At 34.8% G+C, this 25,721-nt stretch overlaps 2 protein-coding genes across 7 annotated transcripts in view; both read left to right on the forward strand.

Annotated features, from left to right (window-relative positions):
- cuedc1a (CUE domain containing 1a) overlaps window positions 1–25,721 on the forward strand; it is a 529,149-nt gene that overhangs the window by 124,593 nt on the left and 378,835 nt on the right. The gene's annotated exons all lie outside the window — the stretch shown is intronic.
- Window positions 7,134–25,721, forward strand: part of nf1b (neurofibromin 1b) — a 130,584-nt gene continuing 111,996 nt past the window's right edge. For all 6 annotated transcript variants that reach the window (XR_015501394.1, XR_015501395.1, XR_015501396.1 and 3 more), the window contains exons 1-12: window positions 7,134–7,401; window positions 10,894–11,037; window positions 12,260–12,343; window positions 15,663–15,853; window positions 17,327–17,433; window positions 17,537–17,604; window positions 19,248–19,323; window positions 19,408–19,565; window positions 21,400–21,573; window positions 24,219–24,347; window positions 24,776–24,850; window positions 24,940–25,068. Coding sequence is in view for 2 of the 6 variants with exons in the window: in XM_087271160.1 (XP_087127286.1) it covers window positions 7,342–7,401; window positions 10,894–11,037; window positions 12,260–12,343; window positions 15,663–15,853; window positions 17,327–17,433; window positions 17,537–17,604; window positions 19,248–19,323; window positions 19,408–19,565; window positions 21,400–21,573; window positions 24,219–24,347; window positions 24,776–24,850; window positions 24,940–25,068 (1,395 nt within the window). In the remaining 4 variants the exon portion in view is untranslated. The remainder of the gene's footprint in view (window positions 7,402–10,893; window positions 11,038–12,259; window positions 12,344–15,662; window positions 15,854–17,326; window positions 17,434–17,536; window positions 17,605–19,247; window positions 19,324–19,407; window positions 19,566–21,399; window positions 21,574–24,218; window positions 24,348–24,775; window positions 24,851–24,939; window positions 25,069–25,721) is intronic.

Genomic DNA, 25,721 nt, shown 5'->3' on the forward strand with positions numbered 1-25,721 from the left:
ACTGTGTGATGCTATCATGTCAATATGGACCAAAATCTCTGAGGAATATTTCCAGTACCTTGTTGAATCTATGCCATGAATGATTAAGGCAGTTCTGTTGGCAAAGGGGGACTAGGAAGGTGTACCTAATAAAGTGGCCGGTGAGTGTATGATATTAACACAGTGGTTGTGTTTATCTCAGCATAACCAGTGCAGTAATTGATGAGATATATCACTCACAGTTTACCAAGGAGTACTGCAAGGCTCAGTATTAGAACCATTGCTTTTTACCTAGTACATGATATCCTTGAGACTAGACTGAGTTACATGGAGATATTTTTCTCTGTTTATACTATTTATAGAATATTTATTGTATTCCTAGTTTATACTGAAACTTCCTGCTACCAGAGTTAAAATTAAATAAATGTAAAAGAGGTTTTCATTGGAATGAAAAAACTCAACATTAAAAACTACACATGACAATTTTGAAACTTCTTCAATTGTGATGGAATTTGATTTGTTTGCCACTGTTACCGTCACACTTGCTTGGTTGTTTTTCTGAAAATCACATTGCTTTTAGAGAAGTATAGTTATGAGCACGCTGACCAACAGCATCAGATGAGTGGAAAACTTCCATCTTCTGATGAGCAGCTGAATGGCATTTTGCAACATCAACATTGTGCAATAGTATCTAAATTAGGCATGGGCCAGTATAAGATTCTGATAAACTTGGATAAAAAATATTACAGTTTCATTGCTTTATTTTATACTTTACTAACTGAACTTAAACACTAAAAACTAAACTAGACTGTTCCAATTTACTATGACCTTTTATGTGAAGCTGCTTTGACACAATCTACATTGTAAAAGCGCTATACAAATAAAAGTGAATTGGATTGAATTGAATTAAACATGTCAGGCAAAATTATTCAAATGAGTCATCGACTTCTGCTGTCTTCATTTGTTTCAAAAACACAGATTTCTTTACAATTTAAAATGGCATCTTAGGATTTCTTTTCTGCTGAAGATACTGTTGTCTTAAGAAAAAAAAAATGTAAATAAAAAATCTTACACATACCTTAGGAACAGCATTACAGAAAATTTTGGAGGTTTTAAAAACTGGACTTTTCCGAACCGCGGTATACCTTGAAAACGGTTATCGTCCCATGTCTAATCTGGATGTAGATTTGGATGTGTCAGACTTGTAAAGTCAGACACAATGCACTCAATGCAGCTGGTGACGTCACTGTGAGGGTTGTGGTTAGGTGTGAGCATTAAAGGGTCACACATTTTTTGAGATGCTGACAGTCATATATATGCCTCATGTTGCTGAGCTATAACACTATTAGGACAAAAAATTTTCACAAAAAAGAGAAAATCAACTGTTTTTGTGTTGTTTTGAGCAAATTTGTTGGCCCTTTAAAAAACATTGAACGCAGCTCTCCTCTCAAAGTCTGCATCCAGACCCTCTCACATTGCTTCTGAAGAGAATCCACATTCAAAGAACTAAAGTATTCCAATAAAGTGTGTAAATATAATGCAACAAAATAAAAGGGCCATTCTTCAACTACGAGCACTTTTAGCCTCGAGAAGTTCAGTAAAAAAAACTTGTTTCAAATTAACATAGCATAGCCTCATAAGTTTAAACAATTTGTCAAGTTTTAAGATTTCATATCTAAGTTTGTTAAGAGGACAAACTTAGATATGAAGAGAAACATTTTTTCCATCGTGAACTGAACAAATGTCAATTCCACCACATCCTAATATACAGCTTATTTCAAAACTAAATAAATGATGGCAGTCAAATATTGTCTAAGATCATTTTTGTATCTAGTTTAACCAATCTTTCCACAATATATATAATAATTATACATTTGTCAATGAAATTAGTTGTATGCTGAATTGTACACCTGTTACACTCTAAAATTTAATATTAATTTAGTTAATAGCTTATTAGAAAATAAATAAACTGTATTTGTATATTAAATAAAGCATGAGCTTATACATTGTGAATACACTTTTAATGTGTGATGAGAACTTTTTAAATATTTAAAAAAAATGTGTGTGCTAATGGAAATGACATTTCAACAGTTTATTGTGAAAAAATGAAAAATAGCTTCACCGATTAGCTTTAAATTGATACTAGCCTTTCATGTATACCAAGCACTCTTATTTACCTTCATTTTGTTTGGTTTTTAAAAACATATTTGAAGGTACAACATGTTTGGAAATGACGTAGAAGAAATGTATTTCCTTATTAAGCAATATTTACCTTCATTTTTCTTCAAGTGTTGTTGATAAAAATGTAAATTCCCTCCATCTTGAACATGTTCTCAGATGGCTCTATTCATTTTCATAGAAACCACCTCAATAATCTTTCACACAAGCTTTTTAAAGTGACATTACAGTGTTGTGCTGGAAATGACACTGATACTGTGCGACAGCTATATTTTGTATAAAAATAAATATTGATAATAGTCTCACATTAATAACTCTAAAATATTTAAATTATTTCACTAGTGCTTAATCAAGATACATTAATAGATACCAGATAAATCATATTTTAAAATGTTCTTTTCATTCTTGAAGATTAAAACTGGGTGTGCGACAAGGTAAAAACAGTGATTTTGACACCCAAAAGGAGGTTGAATAAAATGAAAAATATATAATAGAAAGGTGGTAAATTTTTTTAAAGTAGGTTTTATTGTTAGTTTGACAAAGAAAGAGGAACTTAAACAAAATTATATACATTTTTGGATATATGATCAAAGGACTAAAAGTGTCCATATTGAAGAATTACCCACAAATATAATAAAAACATTTCATAAAAAAGCGCAAAACTGTTTTGTTGAACTTATTTCAATCTGACGAGCATAGCATTATCAGATGTTATTGACCTGAATTCAGTTACTAACACTGAATTTTTTATTTTTTTTTAATAATTATTTTTTTAGGGGTTTTTCACTTTTATTTTGATAGAACAGTAGAGAATTCAGACAGGAAAGCACTGGGAGCAGAGAGAGGGAAAGGATCGGCAAAGGACCTCGAGACGGGAATCGAACCCGGGTCGCCACGAGCACACTGGTGCTATATGTCAGTGCGCAGAACCACTAGGCTACTGGCGCCGACTAACACTGAAATTTTGACGTGATCATTATAAAGGACACTATTTTTAGAGCTGATTTAGCTTATCATTAGCTGATTTAGTACTGCAGGGCTCAGTACTAGGACTATTGTACATGCTATCTTTGGTAGAATTCTTTTGCAAACGTTGAGTTGACAATCGCATAGGCTCATTCTGAAAAACATGCCCCTATATATGTTTCTGGAGATCATAAATGATGTACACTCAAAAAATATGTTTTAAACTGTTCAAACTACTTAAATAAATGAGCTCAAACAACACAATGCTTGAGATTTCATGGGTACAATTAAATTTTTTATGTTCAATCCACATAAACTTGTTAAAAGTGTTAAGTTAACTTAGTCTATTTGTGTAGGAATGTTGGGACAACATGAATAAATTGTGTGGAACCCTGCATTTTTTACAGTGTAGCCAGAAGTATGTATTTCAAACGAACGCTACGGGGCACCGCTTTCCTCCGTATGGGCAGCTTTTCTAGTGTTACCAGTTTCTCCAGAGACTCACTGCATATGTTGGCGGACTTGTGACATGGTGCAGAGTCAACAGCGACGACAGGGTTCGAGTCCGGTGAGGAATGGTTCCAGAAAGCAGGTAGGACAAAAGCCAAAAAATAAAATAAGAGAGTTAATCATTTGCTTTTGAAAACACTGTTGGTTGGATTTAGGGAAGATGGCGGGTCAGTCGATCGGTCAGTCAGTCAGTCGACAGCGGCCTCTGAGATCTCAAAAAGTGTACACAGAGGCCTCTGGTGGATTCGCTAAAACTGCAAAAAATAAAGCAGCTTCTGGGATGTATTTGGCGCTCTCCAGAAATGTATATATGAAACATTCAGAATGAGCCTGGGTTGGACAATCCTCAGCTCAAATTCTTTGAGAATCTGAATTGTCTCTCTGTTTCAGTTCATGTAACTGATCCTTGAATTTTCCCATTGATCTCTGTGAAATGTCTTCCAAAAAATAACTATAACAACTATAGACATTTACAAACAATGTATAGACACTTGAATTTTATATAATACAAAAAAATACTAAGTATTGAAATATTTAGGTTATTGAAATGTCAGAGAGTAAATGAACATCCCAAAAACACAGTGGACTTCATGCTGCCAGCAGTCCATGTTCTTTGTGAATGCCATCAGTAGATCTGCAGACTCTTGAGAAACTGTCCATTCACTGTTTCCACCGCAGGGCTCCTCACAAAGGTTTGCTTTGTGTCTTGAGGCAGCTTCTAATTTCTCTGTGTCTGAGAGCGTTCAGTGTTCTGCATCGAGCAGGCTGTTTCCGGCATCTCTTTGAGTTTTACTCACACAGCGCCTCAACAAGCTGCTCTTTCTTCTGCACGCTCTCCCTCTGCCTTTCCCCAGTTTCATGGATCTGTTTCCTTTGCAGCATGTGACTGGAAAGTGGCTTAATGGAAGAGAGACTTTTGAACAGATTTTTTTTTAGTTTACAAATGTATTATAAGAGTATAATACTATCCAAATTTGATTTAGGACTTTATATTGAATTGAATTATAATTATGAATTATAAATCCCCCTGTTTATTTTTCCCCCAATTTCTGTTTAACAGAGAGAAGATTTTTTAAAACTCTTTTTCTAATAACTGATTTCTTTAATCTTTGCCATGATGACAGTACATAATATTTATACTTGATATTTTTCAAGGCACTTCTATTCAGCTTATAGTGACATTTAAAGGCTTAACTAGGTTAATTAGGTTAACTAGGCAGGTTAGGGTAATTAGGCAAGTTATTGTATAACGCTGATTTTTTTTGTAGACCATCAAAAAATATATTGTTTAAAGGGGCGAATAATTTTGACCTTAAAATGTTTTTTAAAAAATTCTAAACTGCAAAATAATAATATAAATAAATGAAAAATAATAAATGGCTCACAGGCTTCTTGTTACATGTTTTATTTTGCTTATTTTATTTGTTTATTAAGACATTAAAAACATGTAACTGAAGGTGCAGCATGAAAAACTGTCACAAAAAAAAAATGGTTTATTGCAAATTGTCCAACAATTTATATAAGCTGAATTTGAAGAAACAAATTAAGTTGCTAAATGAAATTTGTTTCTTTAAATTCAGCACATATAAATTGTTTACAACCAACCTTACCGTAAATTCAATTAATCATTTATTTTCAGTGTATTTTGAGTATTTTTTCTATAATAGTAATAACACATATTATTAATCATAAATAATAATAATATTTACTTACAATAAATAAATGATAATAATTTATAATAATTGCATGTACATATCTATGCACATTAGATTCTTGCACTTTCACTGAAACTGAAAGCAGAATTTTCTCTCAATTTCATGTCCAAAATGTTATTATTGTTTTTGCATTACATTATGTATTAACAATTGTATTAATTTATTGACAGGAAAACAATAACTTTACATAGATGAACAATATATATAAATATATAAATATGTGCATTTGTGTTTGTGTGTGTGTGCATAATTCTAATGTATTTATAGTTTGAGAAGAAGTCTTTTTGGCAAAACTATTCTTTAACACATCTGAAATGCATATTATATAAAATTGTACAGCATTAAATATAGAATAATGATTTATAGAACAACAACATACAAATAAAATAACAACTAAAACAACATAAAAGCAAAAGAAAATGCAATCTTTATCTGACCATCAATTTTCCAGAGTTAATGAATTTGTGTAATTTAAACTGTTATTTCCAGTATTAATATTCCTTCATACGTTAATATTTTTTTTCAGCTTAGTCCCTTTGTTAATCTGGGGTCGCCACAGCGGGATGAACCGCCATGTTAGCCGGCATATGTTTTATTCAGCGGATGCCCTACCAGCTGCAACCCATCACTGGGAAACACCCATACACACATTCACACACATACACTATGGACAATTTAGCTTACCCACTTCACCTATAGCACATGTCTTTGGACTTGTGGGGGAAACCGGAGCACCCGGAGCAAACCCACGTGAACACGTGGAGAACATGCAAACTCCACACAGAAATGCCAACTGACCCAGCCGGGACTCTTTTTGCTATGAGTTGACAATTCTAACCACTGAGCCACCATGTCACCTACTGTAAGTCAATTACAACAATAATACTGCATTTACAACACCATTTATCTTGCTGTATATGTGACAACAGAATTTTAGGTAAATCTTTAATATAAAATAACATTTTATAATCACAATGCAACTTTATGCATTTTCACAATGCAACTTTAAAATACAGTAAAATATTACAGTTAAATACTCAGCAGAGGCTCGAACTAGCGACCCTCTAGCTGTAAGGCAATTGGGCTACCCACTATGCCACAGTGATGCCCTCTAATATTAATATTATACACAATATTCCTTATATATAAGGATTAATAACAATAACGTGTAATACCAACATAATATACGTATATAATGTATATACACACATTTTTATGAATTAATTAGCACTTTCCAGAGTTCTTTAGATTTAAAGTGTCATATCTTTCTTTTTTCTGTCCAGGTGATCTATCATTCAGGTCTGGACCCTGTAGAGGCCATTTCATGACTGTCTGTGTTTCATCAGCTGCTTTTTTTCTCCAACTAGGATTTCACTGCAAATAGCGGATCATAATCATGCTGAAAATGAGGTTCACTGAAGTCTTTTCCAGAAGGAATGCCATAATGGATTAAACCTCTCTGTATTTTTCAACATTCACGATATATATACAGTTGAGGCAAAATCATTAACCCTCCTGTGAAATATTTATTCTTTTTCAAAAATTTCTCAAGGGATATTTAATGGAGTAAGAAATATTTTCACAATATTTTTCAGGTCAATATTATTATACCCCTTAAGCAATATTTTTTTCATTGTCTACAGAAAAAAAAACTTGTTTAAAAGCAAAGTAAACATTTCGCTCTGTCTCTCACTCACTCGCGCTCTCGGTTACAGCGCATGCGCAGTAGTGCTCTCATCTCTCATCTGCACCGCTGCTGTGCTGCTGTTGCTGCTTCGCTGGATCAGAGGATTCAAACTTCCGGCACTGTCATGGCGGCATGCTGCTGTTTCTGACACCGACCAGACCGAGCACCGAGCCGGCCCGCGTTCGGCCCTCAACACGGCGCGGTTCGAGGAGCGCAGGGCTCGCGGAGCACGGTAGAGGCGTCCTCTCCTTTTCCACTTCACCATCTTCATCATCCTCCTCTTCATCACTATCGGCGTGAGCGGCCATGGCGGCGCAGAAGCCCGTGGAGTGGGTCCAGGCCGTCATCAGCCGATTCGACGAGCAGGTCAGAGCTCATGTACACCTCTCTGCACGGATGAGGCTTTCAACACACTCTTTCCGATGCTCCCATGTTTATGTCCCACAAAGCCGGCGAAGACACGGGACAGAGAGTAGTTTAGAAGGACATGTTGCTCAGCATCATCTCCTAAACCTGGAACCACAGCCTTATCAACATAAACAACTCCCATAATGACAGGAGAGTTACTAACCACTGATTTCAGTAGGACTAGAGTAAAATGACTGTCAACTAAATATTAGTATTATACATAAACAGATGAGTAGATCAATAATTGGGCAACTTTGTCATTGACCAGCCATTCTGGAGTGTTTTGGGGTGAAGATAGGGATTGGGTCACTTAACTTAGTCTATAACAACAACAATTTATGGTACAAAGACTAGTTTAGTTGGTCATGTTGCTCAGCATCCTCTACAAAGCCTGAAACCTCAGTCTTATCAACATAAACAACTCCTATACTGACAGGAGAGTAACCATTGATTTTAGTGGAACTGGAGGAAAATGAATCAACTAAATATTAGTATTATACATAAATAGATCAGTGAATGAGCAACTTTGTTATTGAACAGTCATTTCTGTTGTTTTGGTGTGAGAACAGGGTTTGGGTCACTACTGTGTCCACTTAACTTACTCTATTGACCTTTTTCTTAACTTAACTTAGTCTATAACAACAGTAAATCATGTGACAAAGACTAGTGTAGTTAGTCGTGTTGCTCAGCATCATCTACTATCATAAACCTGAAGCCACAGTCTTATCAACATAAACAACTCCTATACTGACAGGAGAGTTACTAACCACTGATTTCAGTAGGACAGGAGTAAAATGACTGTCAACTAAATATTAGTATTATACATAAACAGATGAGTAGATCAATAATTGGGCAACTTTGTCATTGACCAGCCATTCTGGAGTCTTTTGGGGTGAAGATAGGGATTGGGTCACTTAACTTAGTCTATAACAACAACAATTTATGGTACAAAGACTAGTTTAGTTGGTCATGTTGCTCAGCATCCTCTACAAAGCCTGAAACCTCAGTCTTATCAACATAAACAACTCATATACTGACAGGAGAGTAACCATTGATTTTAGTGGAACTGGAGTAAAATGACTTTTAACTAAATATTAGTATTATACATAAATAGATCAGTGAATGAGCAATTTTGTTATTGTCCAGTCATTTCTGGTGTGTTCTGGGTAACGATATTGATTCACTTGACTTACTCTATTGACCTTTTTCTTAACTTAACTTAGTCTATAACAACAGTAAATCATGTGACAAAGACTAGTGTAGTTAGTCGTGTTGCTCGGCATCATCTACTATCATAAACCTGAAACCACAGTCTTATCAACATAAACAACTCCTATACTGACAGGAGAGTTACTAACCACTGATTTTAGTAGGACTGGAGTAAAATGACTGTCAACTAAATATTAGTATTATACATAAATAGATTAATAGATTAGTGATTGGGCAACTGTGTTATTGACCAGCCATTTCTGGTGTGTTTTTTGGGGTGAAGATAGGGATTGGGTCACTTAACTTAGCCTATAACAACGATAATTCATTGGACAGAGACTAGTTTAGAAGGACGTGTTGCTCAGCATTTTCTACTAAACCTGAAACCTCAGTCTTTTCAACATAAACAACTCCTATACTGGCAGGAGAGTTACTAACCACGGATTTCAGTAGAACTGGAGTAAAATGACTGTCAACTAAATATTAGTTTAATTAATAAGTAGATCAATAATTAGGCAACTTTGTTATTGTCCAGTCATTTCTGGTGTGTTTTTGGGGTGAAGACAGGGTTTGGGTGACCTAACTTAGTCTATAACAATGGTAATTCATGTGACCGAGACTAGTTTCCATATATTGTGAAACTGTATTCATATCGCTATATTTATTACAGAAATATAAAATTGGGCAAAATTAGATTTTTCCATTATCATACAGCCTTATCTTTGTATTATATGTATAACTAATGCATTGATTACACTTTGTCTTTAGTATGAATCGTTTTTGGTTTAAACCTGCAGTTGTACTTATAAAACAGAGTGTAGTTATAAAAAAGTCATTGTTTACCAGAGGCGCTTGAAAACCTGTGAATGGTTAAACCAGTATGTTTTATTTTCGTCTTTTTTGAGCTCTTTTAACTGCAGAAATGTGTGCAAGTTTTTGACTAAAATTCAACCAGACACCAAAGAAACACTGACAGACCTAACAGACTGTCAGACAAAGATTGATGCTGATATTATATGCGGTTGGGTCATTATTTACTCATGCTGCTCATGTTGTACTTTAAATTTAAGTACATTAAAGTTAAGAGCATACACCGAGTATATAGAGAAATATGATGTTTATGAACAGGTTAAATTGGCCAAACGAAGAAAAGTTGATCCAATTCATCTAATATGTGTCAGTTACATGCCTATGAAAAAATCCAATTCATTTATTCATTCATTCATTCATTCATTCATTTTTCTTCGGCTCAGTCTCTATTGAACGAATGAATCGGCGACTATTCTGTTTTTCGCAGCGGATGCCCTTTCAGCTGCAACCCAGTACTGAAAAGCAGCCATACACACTCTCACATTCACACACTCGTACACTACGACCAAATTAGTTAATCCAATTCACCTATAGCGCATGCAAACTCAACAGAGAAATGCCAACAGGCCCAGCCAGTCTCAAACGAGTGACCTTCTTGCTGTGAGGCGCCAGTGCTAACCACAAAACCACTGTGCCGAAAAAAAAGAAAATTGTTTAATTATTTATTTAATTAAAAAATCCCTAAAAGATATTGAGATGCCATTTTTTGGTCATGCAGGCCATCCAGTCTACAGTTGGGACAGGAGGCAATGAAGAGGTCTTTTTTAAATGTTTGATGTTTGTTGGCTTGTGGGCCGTGACGGATCATTGCTGTTTGATTAAAGTTTAGCAGAGATTAGGAGTGTTTTTTTGCTAAGCCGGGCCTAAGCTCTGGATAATCCAAAGGGCTGGACGATGTGTAAATAATCTCACATCTCATATTCTGATAATGATATCTATAGCACAATAAAATACCTTTTCTTTAATTTACAGTGTATACACTGACTGCATGAAAATGACTAATGTTATTATTTTTATTATTTATTTTTATAATTTTTTTTTTACATTTTAAAATATTTTCTTGAAATTTTACTTATTTGAATGAGATCATATTGATTCATTCATTTTCCTTTAATTTGTGAAATAATAATAATTATTAATAATAAATAATAATTTTAGACTCAAGCTGCATTTGACAGCTCAAAGTTCTTATGACTTGTTCTTATGACTTATACAGTATGTTCTAGGTCTGGAATATATTCTGAAGCCTTTGATAAGTCATTTTTTACTGTTATCTAGAGAGTGTTTCTTCTATAAGTGGATTGACAACTTCTTAATGCATATATGTGTTCCGAAACACTGTGCAACTCTGCTTCTTGCTTTGTTTTTTAGCTTCCTGTGAAAGTCGGTGTTCAAAACACACACACTAAAATCAGCACAGAACACAATAAGGAATGCCTGATCAACATCTCCAGGTACAAATTCTCCCTGGTCATCAGCGGACTCACCAACATACTGAAGAACGTCAACAACATGGTGAGTTAATAGTAATATTTAGTAATATGCAAACTGCTGTTTAAAAGCCATGCAGGCCATTATTAATGTTTGGGCAAAGTAGAATATTTTAGCATAATTTCTCCAATCTTCATTATCACACGATCCTTCAGTAATAATTCTGACAGCTAATGTGATGTCAAATTATTTATTATTATCACTGTTGAAAACAGTCTCTGCTTGTTATTTTGCCAGTGCTTTGGCATACATTTATGAATAAAAAGTTATTTAAAATAAAATATATTTTTAAATTACATTAAAAAATGTATCTATTTAAACTCAAACATGTTTGCTGTCACTTTTAATCATAATGTATTCTTGCTAAAAATATCTGTTGTAATCTGCAGACATTTTAAAATGATGTGCTTTAATGTTTATTTGAACTTTTTTATTTAAATTAAATGTGTAGTAAATACTAAAATATAGTTTTCTTTCTACATTTAGTTATTTTCTGTTACTGTTGTATGTCCTATATTTACATTACACCATGCTTTCTGGATGATTATGATGGCTGAATAAAATAATAGGTCTCGTTCACTAACCATGTGTATGGATGTTTACACAAATAAATCATGATTCATCAAAAAGTTTGTATTAAAATTTATTGTAAACTACAAAACAATTTGAAGAACAACTGATACCACACAAACGCAATAATCATGTACGCCTGGGCCTTAAAATAATGTATGAAGAACCCTACATATAATTAGAAATGTTATTTAGAGTGTGAATGAAAAGTAACTAGATTACATTAAATATAATTAAAGTTATTTTCTTTTGTTTTATTGCCATAATTGTCTCTTATTAATTCATAATTTGTCGTATAATTTCTCTGGAAATGTGCCGCTTTGCGGACAGCCCTTATATGAGCTGACATAGGTGGGTATGATGCAAATTATTAATCACGTGCATGAGAACGCTTCTTGAGAACACTTCAATTTCACTAACAGAAGAATGAGTTTAAGAACAAACTCATGTGCGTACTCGCATTTTGTGAATTAGGTGGAAAGTTTTCGTGAGAATTTCAAGCGTGCGTATGAATACGAAAAGCGTACGCAGTTATTAGTGAATGAGACCCATTGTTTGTGTACAAAGCCTACGATATTGAGAGCATTTTCTCTAAACTGTTGAAGATTAGTCTGTACCTGGAGCTCTGTAGTAGATAGTGCTAACTCTTCTCTTGTTTACCGTCTCTTCTTTACAGAGAATATTTGGAGATACTGCAGAGAGGAATCTTTACCTGTCACAGCTAATCATCTTGGACACATTGGAGAAGTGCTTGGCAGGGGTGAGAAGCTGATTTGCTTTTAATTAGACACACTAAATGGAGTTTATTTGCTTCAACCTCAAAAATTAATTTCCGTATTTTAAAGACGCAGAACAATGGAATTAAATGGGCAATGGGCTTGTTGTCTAGTCTGAGACCTACTTTATAGGGCTGTGCAATTAATCGAAAATCCGGTTTCGATTTCGATTACGGCTCATAACGATTATGAAAAACCATTAATCGAGATAAACGATTATTCCATCATATACCACCTCCTTTCCAGTTCCACGTGAAAGTGACTGAAAGATGTGCTGTAATGTAACTTTTGCAGCATTGGATGCGCATCATTCATATTTTTAAAAGCGCGAAAGAGCACGTACTGTTGTGTGTGTGCGCGCTGCGCTTAGCCTCGGACAGGTATTGTGTGTGTGTGTCTGTGTGCGCGCGGTTCGCGCTTAGCCTCAGACAGCAGAGCACACGCACATCTAACGCCATCCTTATGCGAGCGCTTTAATGGTCAAATACATGCACGGTGTTTAGTAGTTATTAATATTAATCCTCATTTGTGTAATAAACAAACAAGTTGAGAATCAAAAGACACGTGAAAGAGAAACCATATCGGAGCCGTGCTATTTTTAAAGTGACAGCGTGCGATATTCCTGCTGCTGTTTTTATTATTAATCAAGCAACAAAAGGACAAAATCCACTCACTGCTCTTGACTGAAGGACTTTTTTTCTTACAGTGAAGATGCTTAAAACAGTTTGAACAGATTTAATAACTCATTTCTAATAACTCATTTCTTTTATCTTTGCTATGATGACAGCACATTATATTTTATTAGATATTTTTCAAGATACTAGTATTCAGCTTAAAGTGACATATAAAGGCTTAATTAGAGTAAATAGGCAAGTCATTATGTAACAATAGTTTCTTCTTCAGACAATCCAAAGTATATTGCTTAAGGGGGCTAATAATATTGAGCTATTAAAATAGGTTTTAAAATATTTAAACCTGATTTTTTTTCTAGCTGAAATAAAAAAATAAGCCTTTCTCCAGAAGAAAAAATATTATAGGAAATACTGTCAAAAATTGCTCTGTTAAACATAATTTGGGAAATATTTGTATATAAAAATAAATTCTCAGAAGGGGCGAATAATTTTGACTTCAGCTGATAATCGTTTTGAATAATTGTGATTACAATTATGACCAAAATAATCGTGATTGATTTTTCCCATAATCGAGCAGCTCTACTACTTTATATCATATATAAGTCAAGCAGTGAAGATCACTGATTTAAAAAAAAAATTAGATTTTAAATGTGGTCATTTTATAATGGCATGACAGTTCAAACGCTTGAGCTGGCCTACTGATAAATTAAAAGTCCCGGTGCATATAGCCTATTAAAATGAAACTTGCCATCGAATCCTATTTAATCTGCAATTCCTGTGTGTTCGGCTAGTTCGTTTTGTGCTTGAGCACACCTAGTGATGTTTTACTGTAACTTCAGCATCTCAAGACGCATGAGCAAAAGTTTTATCTCATTGGTCGACTAGTTTTTAATGCAGTGTGTCAATCCTTAAAACCAGTAGCAGGGTTCAACGCTAAGGATTTTTTCTACTGGCCCAATTGGACCAGTGGTTAAGATTTTTACTAGCCCTGCCAATATTTTCACTGGCCCCACCAAAAAAAAAAAAAAAGTTAACAGTTATTCCTTAACCACAAATAAAATAAAAAAAACATGTCAAAATGTTTGTAAATCTAGAGTTTAAATATTTAAAAATGTTAATAAATGTATTATGAGAAAATTTCAAAGTGTTTTGAAACAAAAGATGGCTGACCTGCCAAACTGACGGCAAACTGTACAAAACATCACTTAATTTTTTTAGTCGTGGTGTACCCTCGTAAATGTCTGCTTTCAAAACGTTAGAAACAAATGTTTTCCATTTAACATAATCATTTGATGTTACTGCCATGTTGCAGTCTCTTCGCTGTACTGGTTGATACGAAAAAAAAAGTGCTCACAACATCCAATCAGATAAGAAGAACCGAGAAGGTAGCATTTGAAGGCTTGAAAACACTGTTTCTTATTTGAAGGCTTGAAAAAACTGTTTCTCAATTCTAAGACTGTATTTGCACACAATTGACAAAAAGTCACAGGCAAATTAAACTTTAGTGACAAGGCAGCACTGGCCCAATCGGGCCGGTAACGATCCTGTCTACTGTCCCGAGTATCTCACACGCTGGCCCCGGGCCACCGGGCAGTCCTTATTGTTGAGCCCTGAGTGGTCTTCAAACCCTTTGCAAGAAGATCAACTGCTGGAGATTGCAAATGAGGGCGGAATTTTAGGGGCCTCGCATATTGCGTTTATTCTAGAAAAAACAAGTTTGTTATTTGATAATGGAGTTGTGCGGCACATGTGCATCACGCCGCTTGCGCACATGCCTTCCAGACACACATAGTTAAATGAATGCTGCGAACGCACCGCAAGTCATAATAAGATCTGACCAATCGGCTTCATACTTTGTATGGAATATACACATATCGGTAGACTAGTTATCTCTGGCTCCACCCAAACACTGACATGCTTTGTAATTTTGTCCAAAAAAAAATAATAATTGTAACAGAGTGACAGCAAAGTCACCTAGCAACCTACGAACCACTGCCAGCAAGCAACCCCCCCGCCCTCCAGTCTTCGGTAAAATTGTCAATTGTTGACCGGTCCGTGGTGATAAAAAGGTTGGGGACCTAGGCCTAGATTTCTTTTTAAAATTATGCATGTATACCTTGCGTTTTTTGTGTGTGTTGGTGTGCACACACTCACATTAGTGCCCTTTCTTTTGTCACCTGCTGTTAAATGTCAGTGATGTTATCGTGAGTGATAAGGGGTTGTTAACACCTGGTCACTTCATGCATTATTTCTCATTAGAGAGCCAGTCGATCATGATATGGGCAGGTGTAAATGCCCTCTGGAAAGCAGTCGAGATATAAATCCGATTGTTCAGACCACTTCAGGAGGTGGTCTGGGATGCATCGAGAGGAAACTGGACAGGTCTAAACCACATACGTACATTGTGTTCACAGAGCCGGTCTTCTGCACTTGTTATGATGTTTTGCAGCCTGCATATAACATAATTTGTATGTCAAATAAGATGTGTAGCTCATGTTTGTCTAAATAACGATATTCGATAAATAAAATGTTGTGTATCTGACACATTAGTCGACGTAACCTAGATAAACTTGCATACAACAAGGGATCTGTTTAGCGGAGACACACTCATGTAAATGGATCTGTTTTCAGATTTCACTTTTGTTTTCACAATAGTCCTTTTTCTCTCCAGCAACCGAAAGACAGCATGCGTCTAGACGAGACGATGCTTGTGAAGCAGCTGTTGCCGGAGATCTGTCATTTCATCCACACGTATCGTGAGGGAAACCAGCACGCGGCTGAGCTGAGGAGCTCCGCCTGTGGTGTCCTGTTCTCTCTGAGCTGCAGTAACTTCAACGCCGTCTTCAGCCGCATCTCCACCAGGTGCAGATAAATACTGAGAATGCACTTCTAAAATATGTCTAAATATGAGTATATGAATGATTTAAGAAAATAGAGACTAGAAACAAGACTAATTATCTGCTTATCTTAGTAATATAAGTAATACAACATTATTAAGAATAATGTATTTAGTCTATTTATCTTCCAAATAGCTTGATAATAGCTTTTTTAAACCGTATGCTTTTCTTATTTTGTGTGATAATGTCTCTTAACTAGATTTACAAAACAGGAGAATTCCTCATTTGTCATTATATTTTGGCAAATCATTTCAACTTTAAACAAGATTATTGTATGAAATAAAGCAGGATCACACATACTGTACATGCGTATTGTCATTCAAATTAAGACTTGACATTAGACAAGTTTGTTTATATATCATATTTTATACACAATAGTAATTCAAATTGCTTTACATAAACAAGAATAAAAGAAACATAAAATGAGGAAACAGAATAAAAAAAATATTAAAAACATTAGTTACAATGCAAAAATATCTCAAAATATACTGAAGCTTATTGCAACAAAACATAACAGACGCTAAAGAACAAGTATAGCTAAAATAAGTATACCACAGCTAAAATAAGAATAAGTGTCATTTATTGAGCCTTTTTAATATGCAAACTTAAAGGCTGGTCTTAAATTATGTCTCTGATCATTATTAAGTAAGATTTGGAGGTAAAATACCTTAATTTTTGTTTTACTAACTATGTAAGCATAAAAAGATCATCTTAAAACAATCACAATATCTTACACAACCTGGGGTCCGTTCTTCGTATGTAAATTACTCAATTAGCTGGATTTAAATAATGACGATTTGACACGATCCAGGATTGTTTTGTTCTTCAAAACTCATCTAAGACTTGTTGTCATAGCAACAGTTCTGGTTGCTCAAACCTGCTTGGGAGCAGGCTCATTTCATATAAACAGGATTAGATTGGTTCAGTTCAAGCAAAGATAATACTGAAAGTATGTACCAAATGCTGATAATTTCTTACAGTAGTTATACTGGGAAAATAGTGTGTGTATGTATGTATGTATGTATGTATGTATGTATGTATGTATGTATGTATGTATGTATGTATGTATGTATGTATGTATGTATGTATATGTATGTATGTATGTATGTATGTATGTATGTATATATATATATATATATATATATATATATATATATATATATATATATATATATATATATATATATATATACATACATATATATATACATACATATATATATATATATATATAATACAAAAAAATACTAAAAACTTTTGCAATCTGCACTCCGAAATAAAACTTTAAAGACTGCCACCTGGTGGTTCAAAGAGAAAAGTTATTGATATGAAGTTTTTAGATACAAATGCGTAAGATGATCTAAGATGATCTGCCATATCATCTTAGACCCCCTAAATCAAGGCTTTAGTAATGGACTGGATATTTCTCTGTCTATAGGCTACAGGAGCTGACTGTCTGCTCGGAAGATACTGTGGACGTGCACGACATTGAGCTCATTCAGTACATCAATGTGGATGGCTGTAAACTCAAACGCCTCCTCCAAGGTTTGATGGACATCAGTACTAGTCCTCTATAGACACATTTTTAGAGCAGCTAAATGCCTGTTTTTCTTTAAATGTGAAAAATAAAATCCTTTTTTCGTTGCAGAAACTGTCTTTAAATTTAAAGCCTTAAAGAAGCCGGCACAGTTAAGTGTCATCTTCAATTTAGAGAAGGTGAGAGAAATTGGTATTATTATTGTTATTGTTGTTATAAGTGTTATTATTGTAATTATCAGACAAAATAACAATTTAGTTGTCAATTTAATTTCATAATTAATACAATATATAAGTATTATGTACTACACTAGCTGACAAAAATCTTGTCGTTGATCCCAGATGTAAGAGCAAAAAATAATAACTTGATAATAATAACGTATTATTATTAATAATAACGTGTCAGAAGGTAGATTTTTCAGATAAATCACCTGTTGAACTGCATCCCAATCATCACAAATACAGCAGAAGAGCTATTGGAACCCGCATAGACCCATGATTCTCACAGAAATCAGTCAAGTTTGGTGAAGGAAAAATCATGGTTTGAGGTTACATTCAGTATGGGGGCGTGCGAGAGATCTGCAGAGTGGATGGCAACATCAACAGCCTGAGGTATCAAGACATTTGTGCTGCCCATTACATTACAAACCACAGGAGAGGGCAAATTCTTCAGCAGGATAGCGCTCCTCATACTTCAGCCTCCACATCAAAGTTCTTAAAAGCAAAGAAGGTCAAGGTGCTCCAGCTTTGGCCAGCCCAGTCACCAGACAAGAACATAATTGAGCATGTCTGGGGTAAGATGAAGAAGGCATTAAAAATGAATCCAAAGAGTCTTGAGGAACTCTGGGAGTCCTGCAAGAGCGCTTTCTTTGCCATTCCAGAAGACTTTATTAATAAGTGATTTGAGTCACTGCAGAGATGTATGGATGCAGTCCTCCAAGCTCATGGGAGTCATACACAATATTCATTCTTTCTCCACTGAAGCATGACTTTATATTCTGTAAATATACTTTTTAATACTGGACATTATTTCTGTTAAGTGATAAGACTTTTGTCTTAGCAAAGTCAAACCTTACTGTCCTAATTAATTAATTGAAAATCGAGGCATGATTATATTTTATTTTGGTATAATAAGGGTAATCTAGAGGTCTTTGCCTTTCATATAAGCCACTTCTGATACCAAATGATCAACTAAAAAGTAGAAGATAGACGACAAGACTTTTGTCAGGTAGTATATAGTACAATATAAAAAGTATTATAATTCATACCTTATTATTGATATTTATATTAAATTTAATTAATATTGTAGGACTGACAAGCCATTTATTAATAGTTTTTCTTCATCCGGCTATATTTAGCCATTTAGCCACATGTTGGAATATCTCAGGGCTCTGTTTTGTCCCTCACTCTGTTTGCATTGTATATGCTTTCTCTAGGGTCCCTATGAAGCATGGATAATGGAAAATGATAAAAGAGCCTAGAATCCGAATATGTCTATATAAATTTGACTGTGTTTCTACCATACTACGGTCTCTTCTCTGGTTGCCAGTTCGGTACAGAATAGACTTTAACATGTTATTGTTTGTTTTTAAATCTCTTAGTAAAATGGCTCCTGAATATCTCTGATCTTTTAAATCCAAATACATCCATTAGATTTTTGAGCTCTTATGAGCAAAGAAACTTCTTGCATATAAATAATTAATAAACAAATATTTTAGAGCTTTGTTTAGCAAATATTTGCTTAGTTTTTTTGAGTACAATCTCTTTTCTGCCACCTACTGTTCTCTATCTCTCTCTTTTTTTTAACTTAATGATGTTTGCAGGCGTTTTGGAACTGGGTGGAGAATTATCCTGATGAATTCACCAGGCTGTACCAGAGGCCTCAAACAGACATGGCTGGTGTGTTTTTACCGAGAGCACCACTGTACAACATATTACTGCTGTGTTTAAGAGGGAATGTTAAATCTAAACTATGTGTTTCAGACTGTGCTGAAAAGCTGTTTGATCTGGTGGACAGTTTTGCCGAAAGCACGAAGAGAAAAGCAGCTGTTTGGCCTCTCCAGATCATCCTCCTCATCCTCTGTCCTGATATCACGCAAGACATGTCCAGAGATGCAGCAGAGGACGCCAAAGACAACAAGGCAAGTGCACACACTCGACTGATAGAATACAGTTATGATCCAATGATAGATAACCATTAATATATATATATATATATATATATATATATATATATGTATTAGTGATGTAACGGTATCAGAATTTCACGGTACGGTAATACCTCGGTATGAATGTCACGGTACGGTATTTATTGAATCATTTACAGGAAAAAACAAAACTTACGAAAATACTCCAAAAAAGTGCCAAAAGTGTCAATGACATACAAATTAGCCATCAATCTGTAAGCTTTGAAACAGGAACTTCAATTTTAATAACAAAAAATTATTAAACCATGTAAAAACAATAAAGTTTTAATTTAGTATTGTTGAAAACTCATCACATTCAACATTTAATCACACTCAGCCCATCTACACAGATGAGAGCTCTGCTAGTCGGACTTCTCATCAAGCATCTCCCGCTGGATCTAATCTCACTATATTTATTAAACGGGATATTTCATTTATCTTGTTGTCTTTATCTAACGACATATTCCCTGACTTTGGTCATTGGAATCTATTACTTGTTCTCAGGTAACGTGTTTTGGCTGAGCGCAAAGATAAGTTAATGATTAATGTAACCACGTACATTCTGTATATTGACTGATCGCTTGCCTTTATTTCCTATAATGTATAAACTTATTGTATGTTATACTTTTAAAATGGCCATTATCGATTATTAAAACTGATACTCAGCAAAAGAGAGGCTGTGTTTCGTATTTTCACTGAAATTGAAAGGAGGCAGTTGTTATCGGCTCCGTTTTGTTATAAATATCCACACAGTGAAGATGACGCTCATCTTATGCAGCACGACGCCTCAACATGTCTGCTGTCTAAGTTGCTAATATTAAAATGAAAATAGGCAGTTCCTTAAATCATGTTTACATTTTATTGTTGATAAAGTGAAACAACGAAGCCAGGGTGATGTGAATGAAGTCATAAAGTACACTGTTCCCTTTGAAGATTTGCCCGTGTCCTCGGTATAGTCTGCTTTTCCATATCAAACTGAGAAGAAGAGACTGCAGCCTTGATCAAACTTGCGAAGTCTGAACTTACACGGAGAGAATGCAGGACTGAACTGTGCGTGTTAGGCTACTTAATATTCAGGAAAAGCCCCAATCAGAGAGGCGAACGTCTGCAGCCCCGCCTCCGTTTTTAGATGTCTCCGTTTTCCATTATCCACACTGAGACATTATCCACACATTTCGAAACGCTCCGTTTTCGGCGCTCGAGAACTCCGGCGTAGTGTGGACGGTTGGCGTAACCGTAGCAAAACTTAAGCGTTTTCAAACTAAAACGCATTAGTGTAAACGGGGCCTTAGAGTTTTCCAGCTCTTTTCATCCCCGCTTCTAGCAGCACACTCCATTTCCGCATTACTGGATCTGTAGCGACAACAGACCGCAAGGGATGATGGTCAAGCATGGGCTGATGGGTATTGTAGTTTTCGCTACCTCCCGTTCGCTTCATTCGCCTAAGCAAATTTTCTCAGAAGACCTATAGTTTTATCGAGTCATGCGACTTCGGTAATATCGAAAAAAAATAATATTGCGGTATGACGGTATTTACCATACCGTTACATCCCTAATATATATATATATATATATATATATATATATATATATATATATATATATATATATATATATATATATATATATATATATATAATAGCATTTTAATGTGGACTGGTTAAAGTTTAAAAAAAATAGGAAAACATAAATATATCTAACACATATGTACAGACTCTTGACACATTTGATGTAAAATGGTAGAATTAAACAAGTAAACCATTCAAAGGATGTGTTTTTCCCTGTGTAGAAGCTGTTTTTGGAGAATCTGCGGAAAGCTTTGACTGGCCACGGTGGAAGCAAACAGCTGACAGAGAGCGCAGCCATCGCCTGCGTTAAACTGTGTAAAGCGTCCACATACATCAGCTGGGAGGATCACTCTGTTATCTTCCTGCTGGTGCAGTCTATTGTCATGGACCTGAAGGTATGAATTAGGGAGGGGCGTTATTGGACTATATATCACTATATTCTGGTATTTATTGCATTTCTGATAGGGTTGGGTCGATAAATGATGCCATCGTCCATCGCTGATGGCCTAAAGACATCACGATGTTGATCTGGCATCTCGATCCTACACCCCACCCCCGTCACAGCAGCAACCTGTTCGTGAAAAACACAGTCAGACCCCGTTTACACTAACACGTCTTAGATTTAAAATGGCATTTTAGAATGAAAACATACACACACACACACATTTTGTCATGCCCTGCAGCGTCTGAGCTCCAGCAGTCAGCAGGTGCTTTGAGCACAAAACCCCAGAGAACAGTGCATGTCAGAAAGTTTATCAAGGATGCACCGCTGGATCGCATCTTACTATAGTTGTTAAACGTGATATTTAATTTATCTTGTCTCTATCTAACGGCTCTTCCGTCTTTTGTCTATCTATCAGGTAATTTGTCACAGCGTCAATACACTGCTTCAATCTTTCGCTTTCAGGTTTGCATTTTGTAATTTTAATGAAAACCTCAGTTATTGTTGGTGTTTCTTGCTGGTTGTGCACCTTTTTACCAACCAAGTTTGTGGAAACCATTATAACGACACAGATCACTCTGCCAATTCATGCCAGAGTCCCGCGGAAAAGTGATTGACAGGTGGTAATTTGTGTGTAACTTATCTTTATTTGTTTATGATTTGGTTATGGGTAAAACAAGGACCAAGCAGGTCAGGTAGTTGAAACGATAGGCTACAAATAATTAATTCGTTACGAATTAATTCATAATTCATAAATAATTAATTCACCACCACCTACAATGACGATGTCATCGTCCATCGCAATGTTTCACATTAGACATCTTTCAATGCCAAATTGATCGACATCACCCAACCCTTATTTCTGACATCAATGATGATAATTCGTATACAAGTCAAAATCATCAGCCATCTGGGAAATTGTAGTTGGTTTTAAAAGCCCTGTTTAGTTGTTTCAACATATTGTTATTAATTTCTGTTACCAATAACTTTCAATACATTTTTTAAGTCTAAAAATTAATCATAAAAAAATAATAAATTTAATTTCGTTATTGACAGTACATAATATTTTAAAAGTTATTTTGCAAGATGGGGCGGCGCGGTGGCGCAGTGGGTAACACTGTCACCTCACAGCAAAAAGGTTGCTGGTTTGAGCCTCGGCTGGGTCAGTTGACATTTCTGTGTGGAGTTTGCATGTTCTCCCCATGTTCGCGTGGGTTTCCTCCGGGTGCTCTGGTTTCCCCCACAGCCCAAAGACATACACTATAGATAAATTGGGTAAACTATGATGGGTTGCAGCTGGAAGGGCATCCGCTGCAAAAAAAAATATGCTGGTTGAGTTGGTGGTTCGTTCCGCTGTGATGAACCTTGATTAATAAAGGGACTAAGCCTAAAAGAAATTTAATGAATTGATAAATTTTGCAAGATATTATACAGCAAAAATTGCAAAATAAAAGTTGGACATTTTTAATAATATTGTTATTAATTTCTGATGCTAATTTTTTTTTGTCTTAAAAAAGACAAAAAGATTTTTCTTAAATGATTACATATTTAAAATTATTTGTTCACTTATTTTAGGTAGATAGATGTTTTTATTTTATTTTATAATTTTTAAAGAAATACATTTTTGACAGTACATAATAATTTAATAATTATTTCGCAAGATATTATTCAGCTAAAAGTGCAATTTCAAAATACATTTTTAATCATATTGTTATTAATTTGTATGTTACTAATTTCTAATAGTTTTAAATAGTTATATTTATGTCTTTAAAAAAAGAAATAAAAAAAATATATATTTAATTCAGTTTCGTTTTTGACAGTACATAAAATTTTGAATAGTTATTTTGCAAGATATTATTAGTGCAATTTAAAGGCTTAATTAAGTTCACTAGACAAGTTAGGCTAATTAGGAAAGTTATTGGATGACAGTGGTTTTATTTGTACCCAATCAAAAAATATTATTTTTTTAAGGGGCTAATAATATTGCCCAAAAATAATTTTAAATAAAAAATGTAAATAAAAAAAATATTTTTAATCCAGCAAATCTAAAATAAATTTTACTTTTTGGCACTATTCAGAAAATTTAAACCGATCCAACATGACGATAATAAACAAATAATAATTGTGGCAGCATATCTGTGTTCTTTACATCATCCATAAAAAACCAGAGGTGATTTCAAACACTTGGCTGCTGTTATGAAACTAATTTAATTAAAAGTATGCCTGTAACTGTATCTGTTTGTAATCAGGCTCAAGCACAAATCTGTATGGGACATTTTTGATTTTAGTTGAAATATAAAGCCCAGATCAACCAGTTCCAAGTTTATCTTCATCACAGGGAGACTAATTTTGATTATGAAGCAAATTTTTAACAGTATCTGACAAATTTTATATCAGCTCTTCGGTAGGTAGTTTTTCTGGGTTGTTTTACTCTACAGCAATAAGGAATGATTCATCGATGAGGCACTATGGAGCTGGAAAAGGCTCATATTACCAAAGGAACAAATGCTTTGAGAAACCCAAGCTTCGTGATTCACTGCAGCTTTTGTGTCTGAAGGATTCTGTCTTCCACATTGATGGTTTTCTGTTGGTCTCCAGGGTTTGCTGTTTAACCCAGTTAAGCCGTTTTCCAGAGGCGCAGGAAGTCAGAGTGCAGACCTGGACTTAATGATCGACTGCTTCGTCTCCTGTTTCAGAATCAACCCACACAACAATCAGCAGTTTAAAGTGGGTGCAAGTCAAACCTTAAACCCAAAATAAATATACGCGGTACACACACTTAAATTGTCAAAACAAATGTTTATTTTGGATGTTATTAATCCCATTGATTTGGATGCAAATTTTGCCAGGCACTAATATATGCATTATTAAATATATTACATAATAATATTTAAAAAATATGTGACGCTTATATGATAACAGCTGACATTTGCTGTGTTTTGCACACTGCTTGACATCAGTGCACTGTATTTTTCAATGTAAGGTTGAATATACTTATATTAGTTATACAATATATTCATAATTACAATTTCTTTCAGATTAATAATTACAACACCTGCAAGGTTGTGTTAGGTTTACACACTGTGCTAAGAACATGAGTTGACCTAAAGAGCGCTTTTACCAGATCTCTCTTGATTTCTATTTGTCTTTGTCAGGTGTGTTTGGCCTCGTCCTCCCCTTCAACCTTTCATTTCGTGCTGGTGAATTCTCTCCACCGCATCATCACTAATGTAAGCGCTCACTGTAGACAGATAGGATGTGTGATTTGAGGGTGTTTGATTAATTTGTGTGTGTGTGTGTGTCCTCCGTCATGTTGTAGTCTCCACTGGACTGGTGGCCGAAGATCGACACAGTGTACTGTTATTCTGGAGAGCTACGGCTCATGTTTGCGGAGACTCTGGGACGAGTGGTGCAGGGCTGCAGTCACACAACGCTTCGATTGACTCCGGTGAGACGCACACTAAACCTCTCATAGACCATACAACCAACGCAAACTGTAGAAGGCTGATGGATTCATTTTAGATGTAATATACTGATATATATGATGATGCCACCCTAACCTATACATTAATTCATGAATACACTTCATTAAACATGTACACAATGACATCACCTATATACAACATAACTGCAGGTTAACTATGTTTATATATAATTACTTTAACTGTTAAAAGATATTAGTCACTAGTTATTTAGTTAAAGTTATTAGTAACTAATAAAGTAATGGTAACTAATGTAATGGTAACAACGAAAAGTGCTATACAGATAGAACTGAATTAAATTCTATGGACAAACTGGAACTGCATACGTTTAAACTTGAAGTATGAAGCTGTTGCATCTGTTGAGAAAACAGTGCTGTATTTCAGCAGTTTTAATGGTCAATTTTAGTTTCATAATTTTTCAGAGAGACAAATTAGATTTAAAAAATCTACAATTTTATTTATTATTAAGCAAATAAAGCTATATATATAGACAGAGGGAGGAAAAAAACTTGCTGAGCAAATAGTAATGGGCAAAACTATACAAATAAATATAGAAAAATGCAAATATACTCAGACACTTGTGACTTCTGTACAGTATACACTAAGTGGCCACTTTATT

This window comes from Danio rerio, chromosome 10 (genome assembly GCF_052040795.2).
Source record: "Danio rerio strain M-AB ecotype USA chromosome 10, GRCz13ab, whole genome shotgun sequence".
Classification (NCBI taxonomy): Eukaryota; Metazoa; Chordata; class Actinopteri; order Cypriniformes; family Danionidae; genus Danio; species Danio rerio.